Raw genomic sequence first — 17,097 nt, 5'->3', positions numbered from 1 at the left:
GAAAACCATCATCTATCGAGACTATAAATAAAAAAAAGAGAGAAAAGAAACAAACACACTTTTTAAGCAAAGTTAGAATATCAAGATAAGGGAAAATCGGTAAACAAATACACCAACGAAAAAAGAAAAGAAAGGAAAGATAAACAAGCGTAACAATACTATCACAAAATCAAACACAATTGCAAGACAATAATGACCATTACATAGTTAAAGAACCCCTCTGTTGAACGAAATAACAAGTTTCAATATCTTCAAAAATCAACAGTTAGCCTTAAGGCTAATTCAGACTGAAGTCAGAATTATGCATACAAAAACAAGATAAACCGAGCATCTGCTTCAAATGAGTTGGCCAACACAAATCCATAACAAATACATAACGTACTCAAATTAAAAAAAGAGACAGTTTAAAAAATACATAGACAAACGAGACATCCCTCGCCTTCAGGGGTCGGCACCTTTCTCCCTAGTCTCCTCAGCAAAGTCTCGGATATAATCATCAAAACCATGTCCTTCGACGTCATAGCCAACCATCTTCATACGGTTAAGGCATCGACCATACCCGTTACCGAGGGCCCCAGCTATTTCCTCCACACCCTTCTCTACCTCCAGTTTTAAGTTCAAATTGTCCGTCTCCAAAGCTTCGTTTTTCTCATGAAGAGCGACGACTTCAACTTCCAGGGCCTCACGCTTCTTCTTCTCCTCACCAAGAGAAGTTTCAGCGCTCACCAGTCGGGACCCGACACCCTCTGATTCCTTTTTTAAGGAATCATTAGTCAACTCCAATTCACTTATCTACATTAAACAAAATATGTAGTTATAAAACGAGCATATAATTAAAGATAATTTAAGAGAAAAAATATGTAATTCGCACACCTTAGTTCGAAAAGCTGAGTTTGCCTTCGAAATCTCGGCAATGCAACTCCTGGCATCAATCAAATCATTTTCAAGCTTCTTTTTCTCACCCTTTAAAATATCCCTCTCTTCTTCAAGCTTTGAAGAAGAGTTTCCGCTCTCATCAGCTCTATAATCCTCAAGAAGGTGCACCATATCGGATAAAAACTGTCAAAACATAAACAATAATAAATGCTTCGACCAACGAGATCTATAATCACAGTATCTAAGAAATAGATTAAATAAGCATCTAAAAAAGAAACGCATACCCTTCCATCTCTCCCTAAACATCGATCAACGAGATCCATTCTGGATCTCTTAGCATAAGCACTGGAATCTTGAGGCAGGTTAAAAACTCGGAAAGTTCGAAGAGGAACTGTCGAGCCACCAACTCATCTCTCGGTGGGGCGAATCTCAACACGAATAACTTCCTTGTTCACCTCAGGGTCAACGATAGGCTGTATAATCCTCCGATTCCCAATTATCGTCAAAGTCCTGTTCACGCCAGACCCCGCAGCATCTTCACGAGCCTCTTTTTCTGTGTCATCTGGAATCTCAACAGCTACAGTCCTCGCCCTCTTCCGAGAAGGTGTCTCGACCCCCTCACAAGGGACACGTTCAGACCCCCCGACCACCTTGTTACCGTTCTCATCCAGCAGCTCAATAGAAATTGTTTTTGATGAAGTATTCTCATCAACCCTCGGTGCATCGACAGCTCCAGCCTTGGATTTCTTAACCAACATCATCATGGCCTTGTCCATTTCCACCGAAACTCCACGGTCCAAAAGCTTTCTCAAGGAACTTCCAGCAACTGAAATAAAACACATATAAAATCACATTAGCAGAAGTATATAAAGAAAAAGAAAGGGAGAGGAGGAAACTTAAAAGGACAAGTAGCAAAAAGCTTACGGTTATGCCCTTCAAGAAACTTAGAGTCCTTTAAATCGTTATGCGTAAAAACGAGTCTCGACCCCTGAAATCTATCAAGATATTCACTATCATAGACTGAGTTACTTTACGATAAGACCTCACAAATTCTAAATCCTTACCCCCGATATAAACCCACTTAGGATGATATTCACACTTACAATCTTAGGTCGCTTACTTTGGGTATCGAAATAGACCTGACCGTTATGGTATCGAACACAATAAATAAAAAAAAACAGTTTCACAGAAGGAATCATTTCCTTCTCGTTACACAAAGCTATAAAACCACTAATCTGAGCTACCGAGTTAGGCGACAACTGGGCGACCCCACACCCTATAGCCTCGTACATAGCTAAGTGGAAGGGGTGCATCGGGAGTCGAAGATATCGGGAGTCGAAGACCATACTCGAACATAATTAAGGGGATACCGTGTGACGCCCTTATATAATAACATAAGCGAATATCCTTGTGTACCTGTCATTTTCTCAAAATCACTTTAGGGAATAATAACCATGAATAAAAATATTCTTTTAATAAGAGTAGATATTGACCCTTTCAAATTCTTTTGTAATGCGAAAGCTGAAAACTTTAGAAAATGTACTCACTATACACATAACAATTAGCATTCAAAACATGCTTGCTACTATTGGAATTTATTATATAATATAGACTTTAATACAAAGGATTTTTAGAAAATTTCGGCATGTAGTATTCGTAAATCGGACTATCCGCCTGTAATCCAAATCCATCCCAATCCATTTAACAGCAAATCAACAAATCTAACCTTAAAAAAACACAAGTTCAACCTGTCCTAACCGATTAGGTGAACAACTAGACAATACAACACGATAACTCAACATTAAATATTAATAGCGGAAATAAAAACACAACCATATTATATATATGTGCAAATGTTGAGGAGGAGAGACTCTGAAGATCCAGCTGGCCGACCATGCAACTTAACCTGAAAACATGAGCGATTTTAATGAGTCGCAACCCAGTGAACATATATCATCATATAATATACTCTAGTAAGATTTACATATTTCTAAAGTGATAATCTAGTATTTCGCATTCTATAAAGACACTTGTATGTGTACATGTTAACTCGTAAAACTCATAATATCATATAAATATACCTGTAATTAACATAATAATCATTTCAGATAATCATCCAATAAACCCAAGTAATCATTTACTATGAATGCGACATATGCCTGTGACTCCATTTTCTTTTACTTTGTTGTGACTGACCAACTTCACTTTAGCATCTCTCGGAACTCATTTCCTTGGCCTCACGTATTAGGTCTAATAGACTTTTAGAATCTTGGTCCATCATATGATGGCCTCATGTATTAGGTCTATAGACTGTTAGGATCTTGGTCCAAGGTTTTTCCTTTAATACACATTCTCGATGACCTCACGTATTAGGTCTATAGACTTTTAAGATCTTGGTTCATCATTCGATGACCTCACGTATTAGGTCTCTACACTTTTAGGATCTTGGTCTCGGTGTTTTCTTGTTTATAGTCTCGAAGGACTTTCCCTTGTTTTCACGTTGATGGCTAGCTAGGCCATTAATTCTTATTTCCGATATTAAAGTAGTGGCAGTCACAACTCCTTTATTTAGTCGGTATGCAAATGCATGACATGTATATTACATATCAACTATCTATTCACATACATATATCCGATGATCTGAAATTCATGTCATCTATCATCTAATCACATATGATTCCCGATAACAATTGATTCCATATAATTTACATACTATAATATACTGATAATGGTCGAGGTCATATAGCATATTAACATTTGTACACGAATACGTGTTAACTACATATAACCATTTCCAGGTGATCATCTCAAATTTATAGATAAAGAGAAATATATAATTTAGCACATATATGTACGAAAGATCTCAAATTTATACTCACCTTGGCTCTTGTAATATAACTTAAACAGGAGATTTTCATTATAAAGCTTTTCATCACAAACCATTTAAAAATGCCGCGATGTTATATTAGTAACACAATCATTAACAAAAGATCACAACTGGCCGTATATTTTAATGCATATATGTTTCTACTACATTAGAATTGTACTCAAGTACTATATTTAGGTTGTCTAGACTTTAGATTGCCAAATATCCATTCACTATAAAAATCATAACTTATTACACACTTACTTAAATTAACTAATTCTTTTTTTCGAGCAAACTCAGAATCATGGGTGATAATATATCAAAAATACACTATATAACCTGAAATTTACAATTTATGCCATAGGTTTGAAGTCAACCTTTATGTGCTGATCAGAACCACATTGGCGTGCCTTCAACAATTAGCTCTATCTAAACTTCTACATACCTGGTGATCACAATATTTTGCGAACATATACTTCAGGCATAAAATTACAATTTCTATTCTTTAGCCATCAAGTAATTAGGTGTTTAAACTTCTCAAAATATTCGTCCAAAACAGGGCAACATTTCAGAAAATCTGAATCTGCAGACATTAATGTTAATTGTATGGCTATAACTTCTACAATTGAATATTATAATTCACCAAACTTGGCAGACCTTTATATCACATGATTTGGAAAAATATTTATTCTTTATCAATCAAGTAATTCATTCTTTAAGGTGTCCAAAATTGCATCTCAAAACAGGACATACAAACATTTAGTATAATACACCACTACGCACACATCACTTAAACAATTTTCATAAACTAAAAGATGTTCTTTTTTTAATACCAAATTTTCCAGATATTATCTTAATTCTCCCATTAAGATTCCATAAAAATTTCAAAACAAAAAGAGTTCATCAACCCCATAACGAATATAAACACCTTGAGGTAGCACGCAGAAATTTCTGCGCTACTCTACTTTCACTAAAATTGAGATAGCTTTTTACCCGTTTATTCAAATGACTTGAAATTAGCGGTCAAATAAACAAGAAATCAAATAGAACAATTTCAATATAGAATCACCACTCAGCACAACTGATACTTACCCCAGCACAACAAAATAGAACAAAACAGAAATCAGAGGAAACAAACTATAAACATTATGACACACACACATATATATATGATCAAAGAGGATCATACCTTGCTTACAACTAGAATCTCAATTCGTAAGAGCATCAAAATCAGATTTCCCCCAAATCAAACCCTAGCACCTTCTTCCCCAACTCCAACGAAAGCTCGATTACGCTAAAGACACGAGCTATACGATGATTTCCAAGCGAAATTGAAGCTTGGATCAAAAGATATGATGGAGAATTGATTGATATGTGGTTTCTCCCTCTCTTTTCTCGCTATAACAGTTGCTCGTGCCCCAGGAAAAATAAAGAGGAATCCGTGTTTTTTTTATTATTATCTTAAAACCCAATAATCTATATAATATTTAACAAAGTGCCTTTCATTTTAATAAATAACCATTTATAACTTACTCTCCTTTTATTCTATAATTATATACTAAATAATTTACTACCCCATAAACTTCATAAAATAATATTCAAACATATTCCAAAGTCGTATTCTCTCATTCGACTTTAAAATCCCAGTTATCCATTCTCGGGTCGATATCGCATAATTAAATAATTTCTCCGAGAAACCGAAAATAATTTCAAATATTTCAATTTTATAAATATAAATAATAAAAATTAAATATTTTGGAGGAGATGTGACAGTTCTCCCCTCCTTAAAGAATTTCGTCCTCGAAATTCCATACCAGTATTGTTGAACACATAAGAATACTTGCTTTCATGTTCTTCTCAGTTTTCCTCGGTAGCTTTCTTTTCGATCAGTAACCTTTTTATCAAAAGTATCTCTATTCCTAACCGTTTGGTTTTATGCATAGCTAGTAATTTTCACAGGTTCTTCCATATATCTCAAGTTTTTACCATGTTTTTTTAATTTACATTTAATGGTTCTTGGGATGAATATCTTTGACGAAATTTACCTATAATATTCATTTTAGTAGCATTATTGGTATAGCATCGTACGAACCATTATATGGAAGAAAATGCAAATATCCATAGTATTGAAATCCAGAATATAGTATGATCGTAGAAGGTTCAGAGATCATTTAAGATATAATTGATATGGTTAATATTGTGTAATGAAAGTTAAAGGATGTATAGGATTGTGTAAAAGAGTTATGTGGATCAACACAAAAGAGAAATAGAGTACCAAATTGATGAAAAGGTATTATAAATGTATCATCATGACAAGAGGTGATGTGATTCAGAAATAATGAAAAAAGCAAGTTTCAGATGTGTCTCATTGCTTTAATCGTAATTCATTTAATATTTTATATTCGTATTGACTCTAAGTTTTACTCCAAATCTCAAGGATCACAAAGTCGTAAAACAATGGCAATGCTCAATAATTCAATCCCAATCCTAAATAATCTTTCCAATTGTAATTAAACACTTTCCAACGAGTCAATTATCCTCAACATTCTCAATACAAGATTTGAATTAAAGCCTTATGTTCAATCAATCATAAACTTCAACTTAATTCTTCCACTTCATTATATAGACCATATTCGTAAAATATTTGTATTCACAAAAAAAAACTATAACAAATTACCTAAATATCTTCGAAAAATAACAATCATATCCTCGAATAACAAAATCATATTATTATGAAGTGCAATCATATTATTTAATAAATCAAATCATATTCCTCAAAAATATAATTCTAATTCCTCTAATTATTTCCACTTGTCATATATCCATTGTTTCTAAAATATCGAATCATGTATAATCTAAAACCTCAACCGACAAAATCCATATTTCATAATTTAAATCTCTTCACATCTCAGATCAACGATCAACATCCTCAAGTTAAAACATATTTGCATAGGGATATGCCTTATTCCTCAGAAAGCATTATATATTCTCATACAATAATCTTTTCTCCAATGCTTTATATTTAAATCATGGGAATCATCTTCGAGCAACACCTAAAATTCTTAGCCATATACCTAGCCTTTTAATATTTCTAAATCTCCAACTAACACATCTCCAATTATTATTAATTTTGTTAACCATTGTATATACTCATCGATCAAATATAGTTCAACCTTAACATCAGAACTAATGTATTCCTCAAAATACTCAATTGTCAACCAACATTCAGAAATTATATTTCTACGACCTTATTTGAAAACAAAAATTCCAAATTAAACTCACACTAACTAATTTTAGCCTATAATTGTTTCCCAAAGAAGGTTTATAAAGCCATTGTCCATCGTCACTCATAATCAGGTGAATTCCTCCAATAAACGAGTATGTCTTCTGTTAACAAACTTTTTAAAATAAATAAAATTAAATAGATTATTCACAAGCGTCATAACTACATTTGGGCATTGGTTTATCTAAATGGCAAAACAAGATATTTTAAATGACCATGTTGTTTTTTAAAAGCAATTTCCGAGATACCTTCTTTTGAAATCCCCAACTGGTTACCACCTAATCCCAAATTAATTTTCAAGAACATTTGGGGTGGATATATTCTTTTGCTAATAGTTCTATCAGTCATATCATTGATCAAGTTCTATTCAAGTAGAGTTCATAGAATAATTACAATTCTTGTCAAATTCACACATAACATATATTTTCTGACCCATTTGTTATTAGTCGATAATTATAACTTATCTCCCCTTACAGCCTCATGCCATTTGCTGAACAACTACTTTCAAACATTTATATAAATCTAGGTCTTTACTATTGTTTGTCTCCCTCTATCCTTTAATTTGTTTATATTTACACTAGTCATAATCTATTCCGTAATTTGTAATCTCATTGCTTTTCTTAATATCACTCTCAAAAGCAGTTTACATATTCAATACCTATTTTCACATACTATTCTAAGTAAGTTAAATCCTTTATTAAATATTATATGCTATAATTTCTTCCATCATTCTTCATGAAAATCATTCCTCGAGATACATTGTTCACAAACCCATAATGTATCAAAATCTTTAGGATAATATACTTTATGATAAGAAAACTCTGTCTTTTCTAAACCCTAGTCATCTCCCAAATCTCCTCATGTTATGTTCAAATCATTACCTACACTTTTTCACTTTCTTAAACTCTAAAATCAAGTAACTAAAACTAGGTACATATCGAAATACCTTATATATAATCAAATAACAATTTATACACATCTTTATCAAACCAAAGGATCTTGCAGTTAAAAGTTACCTCAAGCGCTTCAATTTCCTGGACCAATATAAGATGCAACTTCCATTCTTTATGCATTATCACATTGTAAAGACTGTATAGCTTTGCACCTTCTCTTTCATCACTATATATATATATGTCATGTTATGCAAATGAATTCTTGACACATGTAATACAATATGACTATGACTTTGGCCAACTGCTCCTCGTTACCTCCTTTATACAAAATGATCATGGTCATGCAAATATATATATATGGATAATTGTGTAGACACATGTATGTTGTATTCAACTATATATACTACTATGCATATGTATCCCGACCTTCCCTAGAGATCATATCCCTGCTCTGATACCAAGTAAAATGTGACGCCCTTATATAATAAAATAAGCGAATATCCTTGTGTACTTGTCATTTTCTCAAAATCACTTTAGGGAATAATAACCATGAATAAAAAAATTCTTTTAATAAGAGTAGATATTGACCCTTTCAAATTCTTTTGTAATGCGAAAGCTGAAAACTTTAGAAAATGTACTCACTATACACATAACAATTAGCATTCAAAACATGCTTGCAACTATTGGAATTTATTATATAATATAGACTTTGATACAAAGGATTTTTAGAAAATTTCGGCATGTAGTATTCGTAAATCGGACTATCCTCCTGTAATCCAAATCCATCCCAATCCATTTAACAGCAAATCAACAAATCTAACCTTAAAAAAAACACAAGTTCAACCTGTCCTAACCGATCAGGTGAACAACTAGACAATACAACACGATAACTCAACATTAAATATTAATAGCGGAAATAAAAACACAACCATATTATATATATGTGCAAATGCTGAGGACGAGAGACTCTGAAGATCCAGCTGGCCGACCATGCAACTTAACCTGAAAACATGAGCGATTTTAATGAGTCGCGACCCAGTGTACATATATCATCATATAATATACTCTAGTAAGATTTACATATTTCTAAAGTGATAATCTAGTATTTCGCATTCTATAAAGACACTTGTATGTGTACATGTTAACTCGTAAAACTCATAATATCATATAAATATACCTGTAATTAACATAATAATCATTTCAGATAATCATCCAATAAACCCAAGTAATCTTTTACTATGAATACGACATATGCCCGTGACTTCATTTTCTTTTACTTTGTTGTGACTGACCAACTGCACTTTAGCATCTCCCGGAACTCATTTCTTTGGCCTCACGTATTAGGTCTAATAGACTTTTAGAATCTTGGTCCATCATATGATGGCCTCATGTATTAGGTCTATGGACTGTTAGGATCTTGGTCCAAGGTTTTTCCTTTAATACACATTCTCGATGACCTCACGTATTAGGTCTATAGACTTTTAAGATCTTGGTTCATCATTCGATGACCTCACGTATTAGGTCTATATACTTTTAGGATCTTGGTCTCAGTGTTTTCTTGTTTATAGTCTCGCAGGACTTTCCCTTATTTTCACGTTGATGGCTAGCTAGGCCATTAATTCTTATTTCCGATACTAAAGTAGTGGCAGTCACAACTCTTTTATTTAGTCGGTATGCAAATGCATGACATGTATATTACATATCAACTATCTATTCACATACATATATTCGATGATCTGAAATTCATGTCATCTATCATCTAATCACATATGATTCCCGATAACAATTGATTCCATATAATTTACATACTATAATATACTGATAATGGTCGAGGTCATATAGCATATTAACCTTTGTATACGAAAACGTGTTAACTACATATAACCATTTTCAGGTGATCATCTCAAATTTATAGATAAAGAGAAATATATAATTTAGCACATATATGTACGAAAGATCTCAAATTTATACTCACCTTGGCTCTTGTAATGTAACTTAAACAGGAGATTTTCATTATAAAGCTTTTCGTCACAAACCATTTAAAAATGCCGCGATATTATATTAGTAACACAATCATTAACAAAAGATCACAAGTGGCCGTATATTTTAATGCATATATGTTTCTACTACATTAGAATTGTACTCAAGTACTATATTTAGGTTGTCTAGACTTTGGATTGCCAAATATCCCTTCACTATAAAAATTATAACTTATTACACACTTACTTAAATTAACTAATTCTTTTTTTCGAGCAAACTCAGAACCATGGGTGATAATATATCAAGCATACACTATATAACCTGAAATTTACAATTTATGCCATAGGTTTGAAGTCAACCTTTATGTGCTGATCAGAACCACATTGGCGTGCCTTCAACAATTAGCTCTATCTAAACTTATACATACCTGGTGATCACAATATTTTGCGGACATATACTTCAGGCATAAAATTACAATTTCTATTCTTTAGCCATCAAGTAATTAGGTGTTTAAACTCCTCAAAATATTCGTCCAAAACAGGGCAACATTTCAGAAAATCTGAATCTGCAGACATTAATGTTAATTGTATGGCTATAAATTCTACAATTGAATATTATAATTCACCAAACTTGGCAGACCTTTATATCACATGATTTGGAAAAATATTTATTCTTTATCAATCAAGTAATTCATTCTTTAAGGTGTCCAAAATTGCATCTCAAAACAGGACATACAAACATTTATTATAATACACCACTACGCACACATCACTTAAACAATTTTCATAAACTAAAAGATGTTCTTTTTTTAATACAAAATTTTCCAGATATTATCTTAATTCTCCCATTAAGATTCCATAAAAATTTCAAAACAAAAAGAGTTCATCAACCCCATAACGAATATAAACACCTTGAGGTAGCACGCAGAAATTTCTGCGCTACTCTACTTTCACTAAAATTGAGATAGCTTTTTACCCGTTTATTCAAATGACTTGAAATTAGCGGTCAAATAAACAAGAAATCAAATAGAACAATCTCAATATAGGATCACCACTCAGCACAACTGATATTTACCCCAGCACAACAAAATAGAACAGAACAGAAATCAGAAGAAACAAACTATAAACATTATGACACACACACACACATATATATATATGATCAAAGAGGATCATACCTTGCTTACAACTAGAATCTCAATTCGTAAGAGCATCAAAATTAGATTTCCCCCAAATCAAACCCTAGCACCTTCTTCCCCAACTCTAACGAAAGCTCGATTACGCTAAAGACACGAGCTACCCGATGATTTCCAAGCGAAATTGAAGCTTGGATCAAAAGATATGATGGAGAATTTATTGATATATGGTTTCTCCCTCTCTTTTCTCTCTATAACAGTTGCTCGTGCCCCAGGAAAAATAAAGAGGAAGCCGTGTTTTTTTTATTATTATCTTAAAACCCAATAATTTATATAATATTTAACAAAGTGCCTTTCATTTTAATAAATAACCAATTATAACTTACTCTCCTTTTATTCTATAATTATATACTAAATAATTTACTACCCCATAAACTTCATAAAATAATATTCAAACCTATTCCAAAGTCTTATTCTCTCATTCGACTTTAAAATCCCAGTTATCCATTCTCGGGTCGATATCACGTAATTAAATAATTTCTCCGAGAAACCGAAAATAATTTCAAATATTTCAATTTTATAAATAATAAAAATTAAATATTTGGGAGGAGATGTGACATACCGTGCATACCAAATTCTGGCATAACCCACATCCGCTCTTCGGAGGTCGGGATACATAATCTATACCCATTGTTTAAGTCAACCCAAGACTCTAGTTTGGTCATATTTAATCTATGGTTAGTAAAAAGGCTTATTTAATCAAGGCTGCTACCCTGGAGGAACTCAAGACGACCAAGTTCTAAGCTTTCGCGAAGAACTCTCTCTATACTCCAATGTATGAGGGCTGAGCGGGGGAGATTCCTTCGAAGCTACTTCGACGCCAGAGAAGATCTCATCTTCATTCATAAAGTCGAAGGATTTACACGAATTCAAATTGGAAATCTCAAGATTATCTAAGTTTATGGCAGATTCTTCGTCGCCCTCATCTAAAGGGCGCTTCTCGGGATTGCGAAAGAGATCGGATGAAGCAGAAGTCGGTTTAGCCATGGAATCGAATAAAGAAGGAACTGTAAAGATGTTAACGCGGACAGCCAAGACTCAAAAACAAAGGATACAAACCAAGATTACGACACTAAAACGTTAAAGAGTTAATCAGAATAAAGCTTTAAGTTACAGAAGACTTACAGGAGTGGAGACGCCGGAAGAAAAGCACGGTCCTTTTAAAAAAAATATTGTAGCACCTGTTTGATATGATAGAAGAGAGGGAAGGTGAAAAGACTTCTCATATTTAAAATCAATACACATTGGATTGCTAATCATTACACGCCCCCTAAACATACAACTAAATGATGACAACAAAATAATAAAAGGAAGCATGTAAAAAAATATATAATAAAAAAAAATCTTAATGTGTTATCTTTTAGCTTATTCTCTATTTTGGTCTTTATTTTGTATTTTTTACAGGTTTTAATAAGGAACTATAGCAGCAAATCTAAAGATATTGCAATAATATTCGTGGGGGACAAATGTTGGGCCTGAGAATAAAGAAAGAGAAAGAAGGGCTATAGATAGGGACTTTAATATATAATCTTGTAATAAGAGGCCCAATAGGGGTCCAATTGTAAAGGGAAAAGCCCATTAAGGATCCCCTATAAATAGAGACTAGTTGCCCTATATGAAAGGCGTTGGAAAAATAGTATCAATAGAAGAGTGTTGTTCCTCACTTAAATATGATTCAATATTAGAATCATCACAACTACATTTTTCTTGTTAGAGTATATATACATTTTATCAATCACAAACTGCATTAGTGTTTTCATCTGGAAATGTGTGATTTTAGAACGAACTGTAAGAGTAATTAACATGCTTGAGCCAGGGGTGTACACGGATCGGGTTGGGCGGGTTGGGAGAATTTAGCAACCCAATCCAATTAATTCGGGTTATCAAAATTTCAACCCAACCCAAACCGTTTAAATTTGTAACCCAAACCAATTTGTATACTTCGGTTTGGTTCGATTTGGATCGGTTTGATCGGTTTATTAAACTAGTTTATAGCCCGTGCTTTGCACACGGTGAGCTCAAAAATTATTTAATAAAATAAATTTATAATTTAAATTGAATAATATGATTATGAAAGATTAAATTATCTATATAATAAGTGTATTACATCTACATAATATGATAAATTTATTTAAGAACTACTTCCGTTACATATGTTATTTTTATGTTATATATTTATGAGATTAGTTCTATAAATAGATCTGTTAAAATTTAAATTTTACTTCAAATTTGTATTAAAAACTTACCATAAGTGGTTTTAAAAAAAAACTTACCATAAATAACACAATTCATATTTAAAATTGTATTGTAAAGTTTCTATAATTAAAATGGGTCATAATAATTAAAATGGGTCATAATAAGTACATGGATCTTTTATGAACCTAATATGGATACCAAACATAAAAATGGATAGTCCACTGGGTCAAATTAAAGTTAAAAATCATATCTGAACCAAAATATGGATACCGAACATTAGGAAAGGGTTATCCAGCAATTTATAATATATAGATATACAAAATTAATATAAAAAATTATAATAAAACATAAGGTTTTAAAGTTTAAAATACTTGAAAATAGTTCAAAATAATATTACAATCCTTCATATTGAATAATCTTAAACATCTAATTTTCGACATCAAAAGTACTAATAATATTGTTTACACTTTATATATTGGAATTAATCATAAATGCAAAAAATATAACACTAATCAAACATCTATTGTTATTACGAAATGAACTATGAACACGGAGGTTATAAGTTACATTTAAAGTTAGAGATATATGGATTTATGTAAATGGCTTAAACATAATTTTGGATTAACTTATTAGCATGTACATATATATTTTAATCGGGTTGGGTTGGATTGGTTTAAAATTATCGAAAATCATATCCAACCCAATTAAATCGGGTTGACATTTTTTCAACCCAACTATATATCTGGTTGAAAAAAATCGGTTCGGTTCGGCCGAAATAGGGTCGGTTCGGTTTGGATTGGTCGGGTTGGCCAAACCGTGTACACCGGTAGCTTGAGCAAACGGCATTTTAGAAGGTGAAGTGAAACCTTTCTCGGGGTTAAGTTCAACTAAACAATTGAGCTCCCTGTTTCTGAATGACTCTGGTGGAGGTTTCTGGAATTTATATCAGCTCAACATTTACGAAAGGATGTTAATCATCCAGGTGTACAGTGTAAATACATCGGACATTCTTCAACACATCGGACAGCTTAGCTTCTTCCACGTCCGCATCCTCATCAAAACTATAGCTTCTTTTTGGCTTCTCTTTTTCTTGATTTTTCAGTAAGTGACCCCTTTTACTTGTAGTGATCAGATAGTAGATCATGCAAACCTATGATCTTCTTCCTAAAAAAGCAAACATAAATTGAACATAAACTACACGGTTTAGCAATTTTTCAGAAACCATTGCATCCTAATAGCATCTCCAAAATCCATCTACAACGGTATATTCCCCTTATCTATATATATAATCAATCTTTTGATGTTGACTATAATTGTTGAACCACCACAAACCTCTAATAAATCTGTAAAAAAAAATTATTCATTTATTATCATATTGAAGTAATATATTATATTTATAACAACATAAAATTTTAATAACATAATCTTTTTAAAATATAGCTAACCAATATAGCTAATACCATCGAAGTACAATGTCTTACCGATTCAACAAATTTTACATATTGTTTTACAAGTCTGGTTTGGCCAACCAATTATAACCAATACCGTTAGAGATGAAACTAGAAAACTCTCTTATTGTACAACTGGGAGGAAGATACATAAGAGTACTAAACACTATTTAGTGGTAATAGTCAAACTACTACTTGACTGTTAAAATAACAAACCAAATTAAATTATTTTGGTCTGAAAATTTGGTTATATCATTAAAATATATTTATTTTGACATCCATACGGTTGGATCAATTCGAATTAATTTTAAACAAGTCGAGATACTAATACAGGACTAAACACTAGTTACTAGTACTAGTCAAACTAATACTTGATTGTTAAAATAACAAACCAAATAAAATTATTTTGATCTGTAACTTTGGTTATATCAATAAAATGTATATATTATGACATCCATACGGTTGGATCAATATAAAGTATATTTAAAATAATCAAAACAACGAATCAGGACTAACCACTAGTTAACGGTAATAGTCAAACTAATACTTGACTGTTAAAATAACAAACCAAATAAAATTATTTTGATCTGAAAATTTGGTTATATCATTAAAATATATTTATTTTGACATCCATACAGTTGGATTAATTAGAAATAATTTTAAATAAACCGAGACACCAATACAAGACTAAACATTAGTTACCAGGACTAGTCAAACTAATGTTTAACTATTAAAATAGCAAACCAAAAAAAATTATTTTGATCTAAAACTTTGGTTATAAAAGTAAAATATATATTTTATGACATTCATACGGTTGGATCAATTAGAAATAATTTTAAATAAATCGAGACACCAATACAAGACTAAACATTAGTTACCAAGACTAGTCAAACTAATATTTGACTATTAAAATAGCAAACCAAATAAAATTATTTTGATCTCAAAACTTTGGTTATATCAATAAAATATATGTTTTATGACATCCATACGGTTGGATCGATATAAAATATTTTTAAAAAAATCGAAACAACAAATTCGGACTAAACACTAGTTAACGCTAATAGTCAAACTAATGCTTGACCATAAAAAAGAAAATCAAATAAAATTGTTTTTGATGTAAAACTTTGGTTATATCATTAAAATATATATTTTATGACATCCATACAGTTGGATCGATGAAAAATATTTTAAAAAAAATCTTAACTAAAATATAATTATGAAGCCCCTTTTTTAAAATTAGAAACTAAAATATAAAATTTCTTAATCACGTCAAAATATATCACATATGCTATGCAAAATGATCGTTGGAAGATAAAAAAAAACAGTGAAGTCGGATTTTTTTAAAAAAATCATACCTATATAAAAATATTTAGGATATATTAGAATTTTTTTGAATTTTAACGAGCGAGTTCGAGCCAAGCCGAGCCGAGCCAAGCACGAGCCGAACAACCCAAAACTCGGCTCGAGCTCAATTTGCTTAACGAACACATTTTTCTGTTCGAGCTCGAGCTCCAGTTCGTTAATTGTTCGGCTCGAGCTCGATTTACTTAACGAACTTATTTTTCTGTTCGAGTTCGAGCTCCAGTTCGTTAACGAGCTGAGCCGAACGAACTAAGAGTCGAGCTTGTTCACGAACAGCTCGGTGTGAACAGCCCAATGATACCCTACTGAAAAGTCAGAAAGAAAGAGGACAATCTAATACGTGACTTACTCTGAGAGTCATCAATTCTATACACAATTGAAAGTTGTTGTATAAGTTGACCAAAACTTGAAAAACCATATACTGTATTCACAATCCATTGTCATAAAACTAAAGCGTAAGCTGACTGAGCAGTGAGCACAACGAGAAAAACATTTTTCCTCGCATAAATAAAAGCAAGATTTACATAGCAAGTATAGTAGAAATACTATAATCAAATAAACTGGCCTTCCAACTTATAATTTCTTAATGCATCAAAGACAAACACCACACATTTTCTTATACACACATGTAAAACCACAAAATATAAATAATATAATAAATATATATATATATATTAATTATAATAAAATTGAATGAAGAGAATCTCCAAAATAAGACTACTAAGAATCGTAGCCTTAACTTAAGATTAAAGTGAAAGTCACTCATGGAATTTCCGATTAGAGCTTTAAACTAAAACATCATCACTAACATTTGCATAATCACATATGTGTGACCGGCAATATCTGACAGCTGGGCAAAATGGTTTAAAGAGGATAATCTGCTTGACAATCTTATCCTTCATTTCTCTAAGTTTCTTCTAGGAACTTCTTGTATATGTCCCTCTCTCTAGTTCTTAGCACCAAAGCATGCAGCAGCCAGAATCAAGAAAGATTGCCTA

At 32.0% G+C, this 17,097-nt stretch overlaps 1 protein-coding gene across 3 annotated transcripts; it reads right to left on the bottom strand.

Annotated features, from left to right (window-relative positions):
- Positions 1–230: 230 nt before the first annotated feature.
- On the bottom strand, positions 231–11,316 carry LOC141707407 (uncharacterized). 3 transcript variants are annotated; one of them, XM_074510548.1, is made up of 6 exons: positions 11,076–11,316; positions 8,848–8,920; positions 1,801–2,782; positions 1,161–1,702; positions 874–1,059; positions 231–792 (listed from the first exon to the last, which is right to left on the bottom strand). In XM_074510548.1, exons 4-6 carry the CDS (start codon positions 1,197–1,199, stop codon positions 442–444), a joined length of 576 nt encoding a protein of 191 aa, XP_074366649.1. In that variant the 5' UTR covers positions 1,200–1,702; positions 1,801–2,782; positions 8,848–8,920; positions 11,076–11,316; the 3' UTR covers positions 231–441. The 3 variants fall into 3 exon arrangements, with proteins under 3 accessions (XP_074366649.1, XP_074366650.1, XP_074366652.1); XM_074510549.1 differs by lacking the exons at positions 8,848–8,920; positions 11,076–11,316 and adding an exon at positions 4,932–5,858; XM_074510551.1 differs by lacking the exons at positions 8,848–8,920; positions 11,076–11,316 and adding an exon at positions 4,120–4,917.
- Positions 11,317–17,097: the final 5,781 nt, after the last annotated feature.

The sequence above is a fragment of the Apium graveolens genome, chromosome 2 (assembly GCF_009905375.1).
Source record: "Apium graveolens cultivar Ventura chromosome 2, ASM990537v1, whole genome shotgun sequence".
In the NCBI taxonomy this organism is placed as follows: Eukaryota; Viridiplantae; Streptophyta; class Magnoliopsida; order Apiales; family Apiaceae; genus Apium; species Apium graveolens.
Note: the sequence above shows the minus strand (reverse complement) of the source record. Positions and strands in the feature narration are given on the sequence as shown.

Bases quoted from the DNA above. Each gene is read 5' to 3' on its own strand.
- LOC141707407 (XM_074510548.1), bottom strand. From the start codon at position 1,199: ATGGATCTCGTTGATCGATGTTTAGGGAGAGATGGAAGG. The intron at 1,060-1,160 runs GTATGCGTTTCT...ATGTTTTGACAG, and splicing joins GTTTAGGGAGAGATGGAAGG to TTTTTATCCGATATGGTGCA. The intron at 793-873 runs GTGTGCGAATTA...TGTTTAATGTAG, and splicing joins ACTCAGCTTTTCGAACTAAG to ATAAGTGAATTGGAGTTGAC.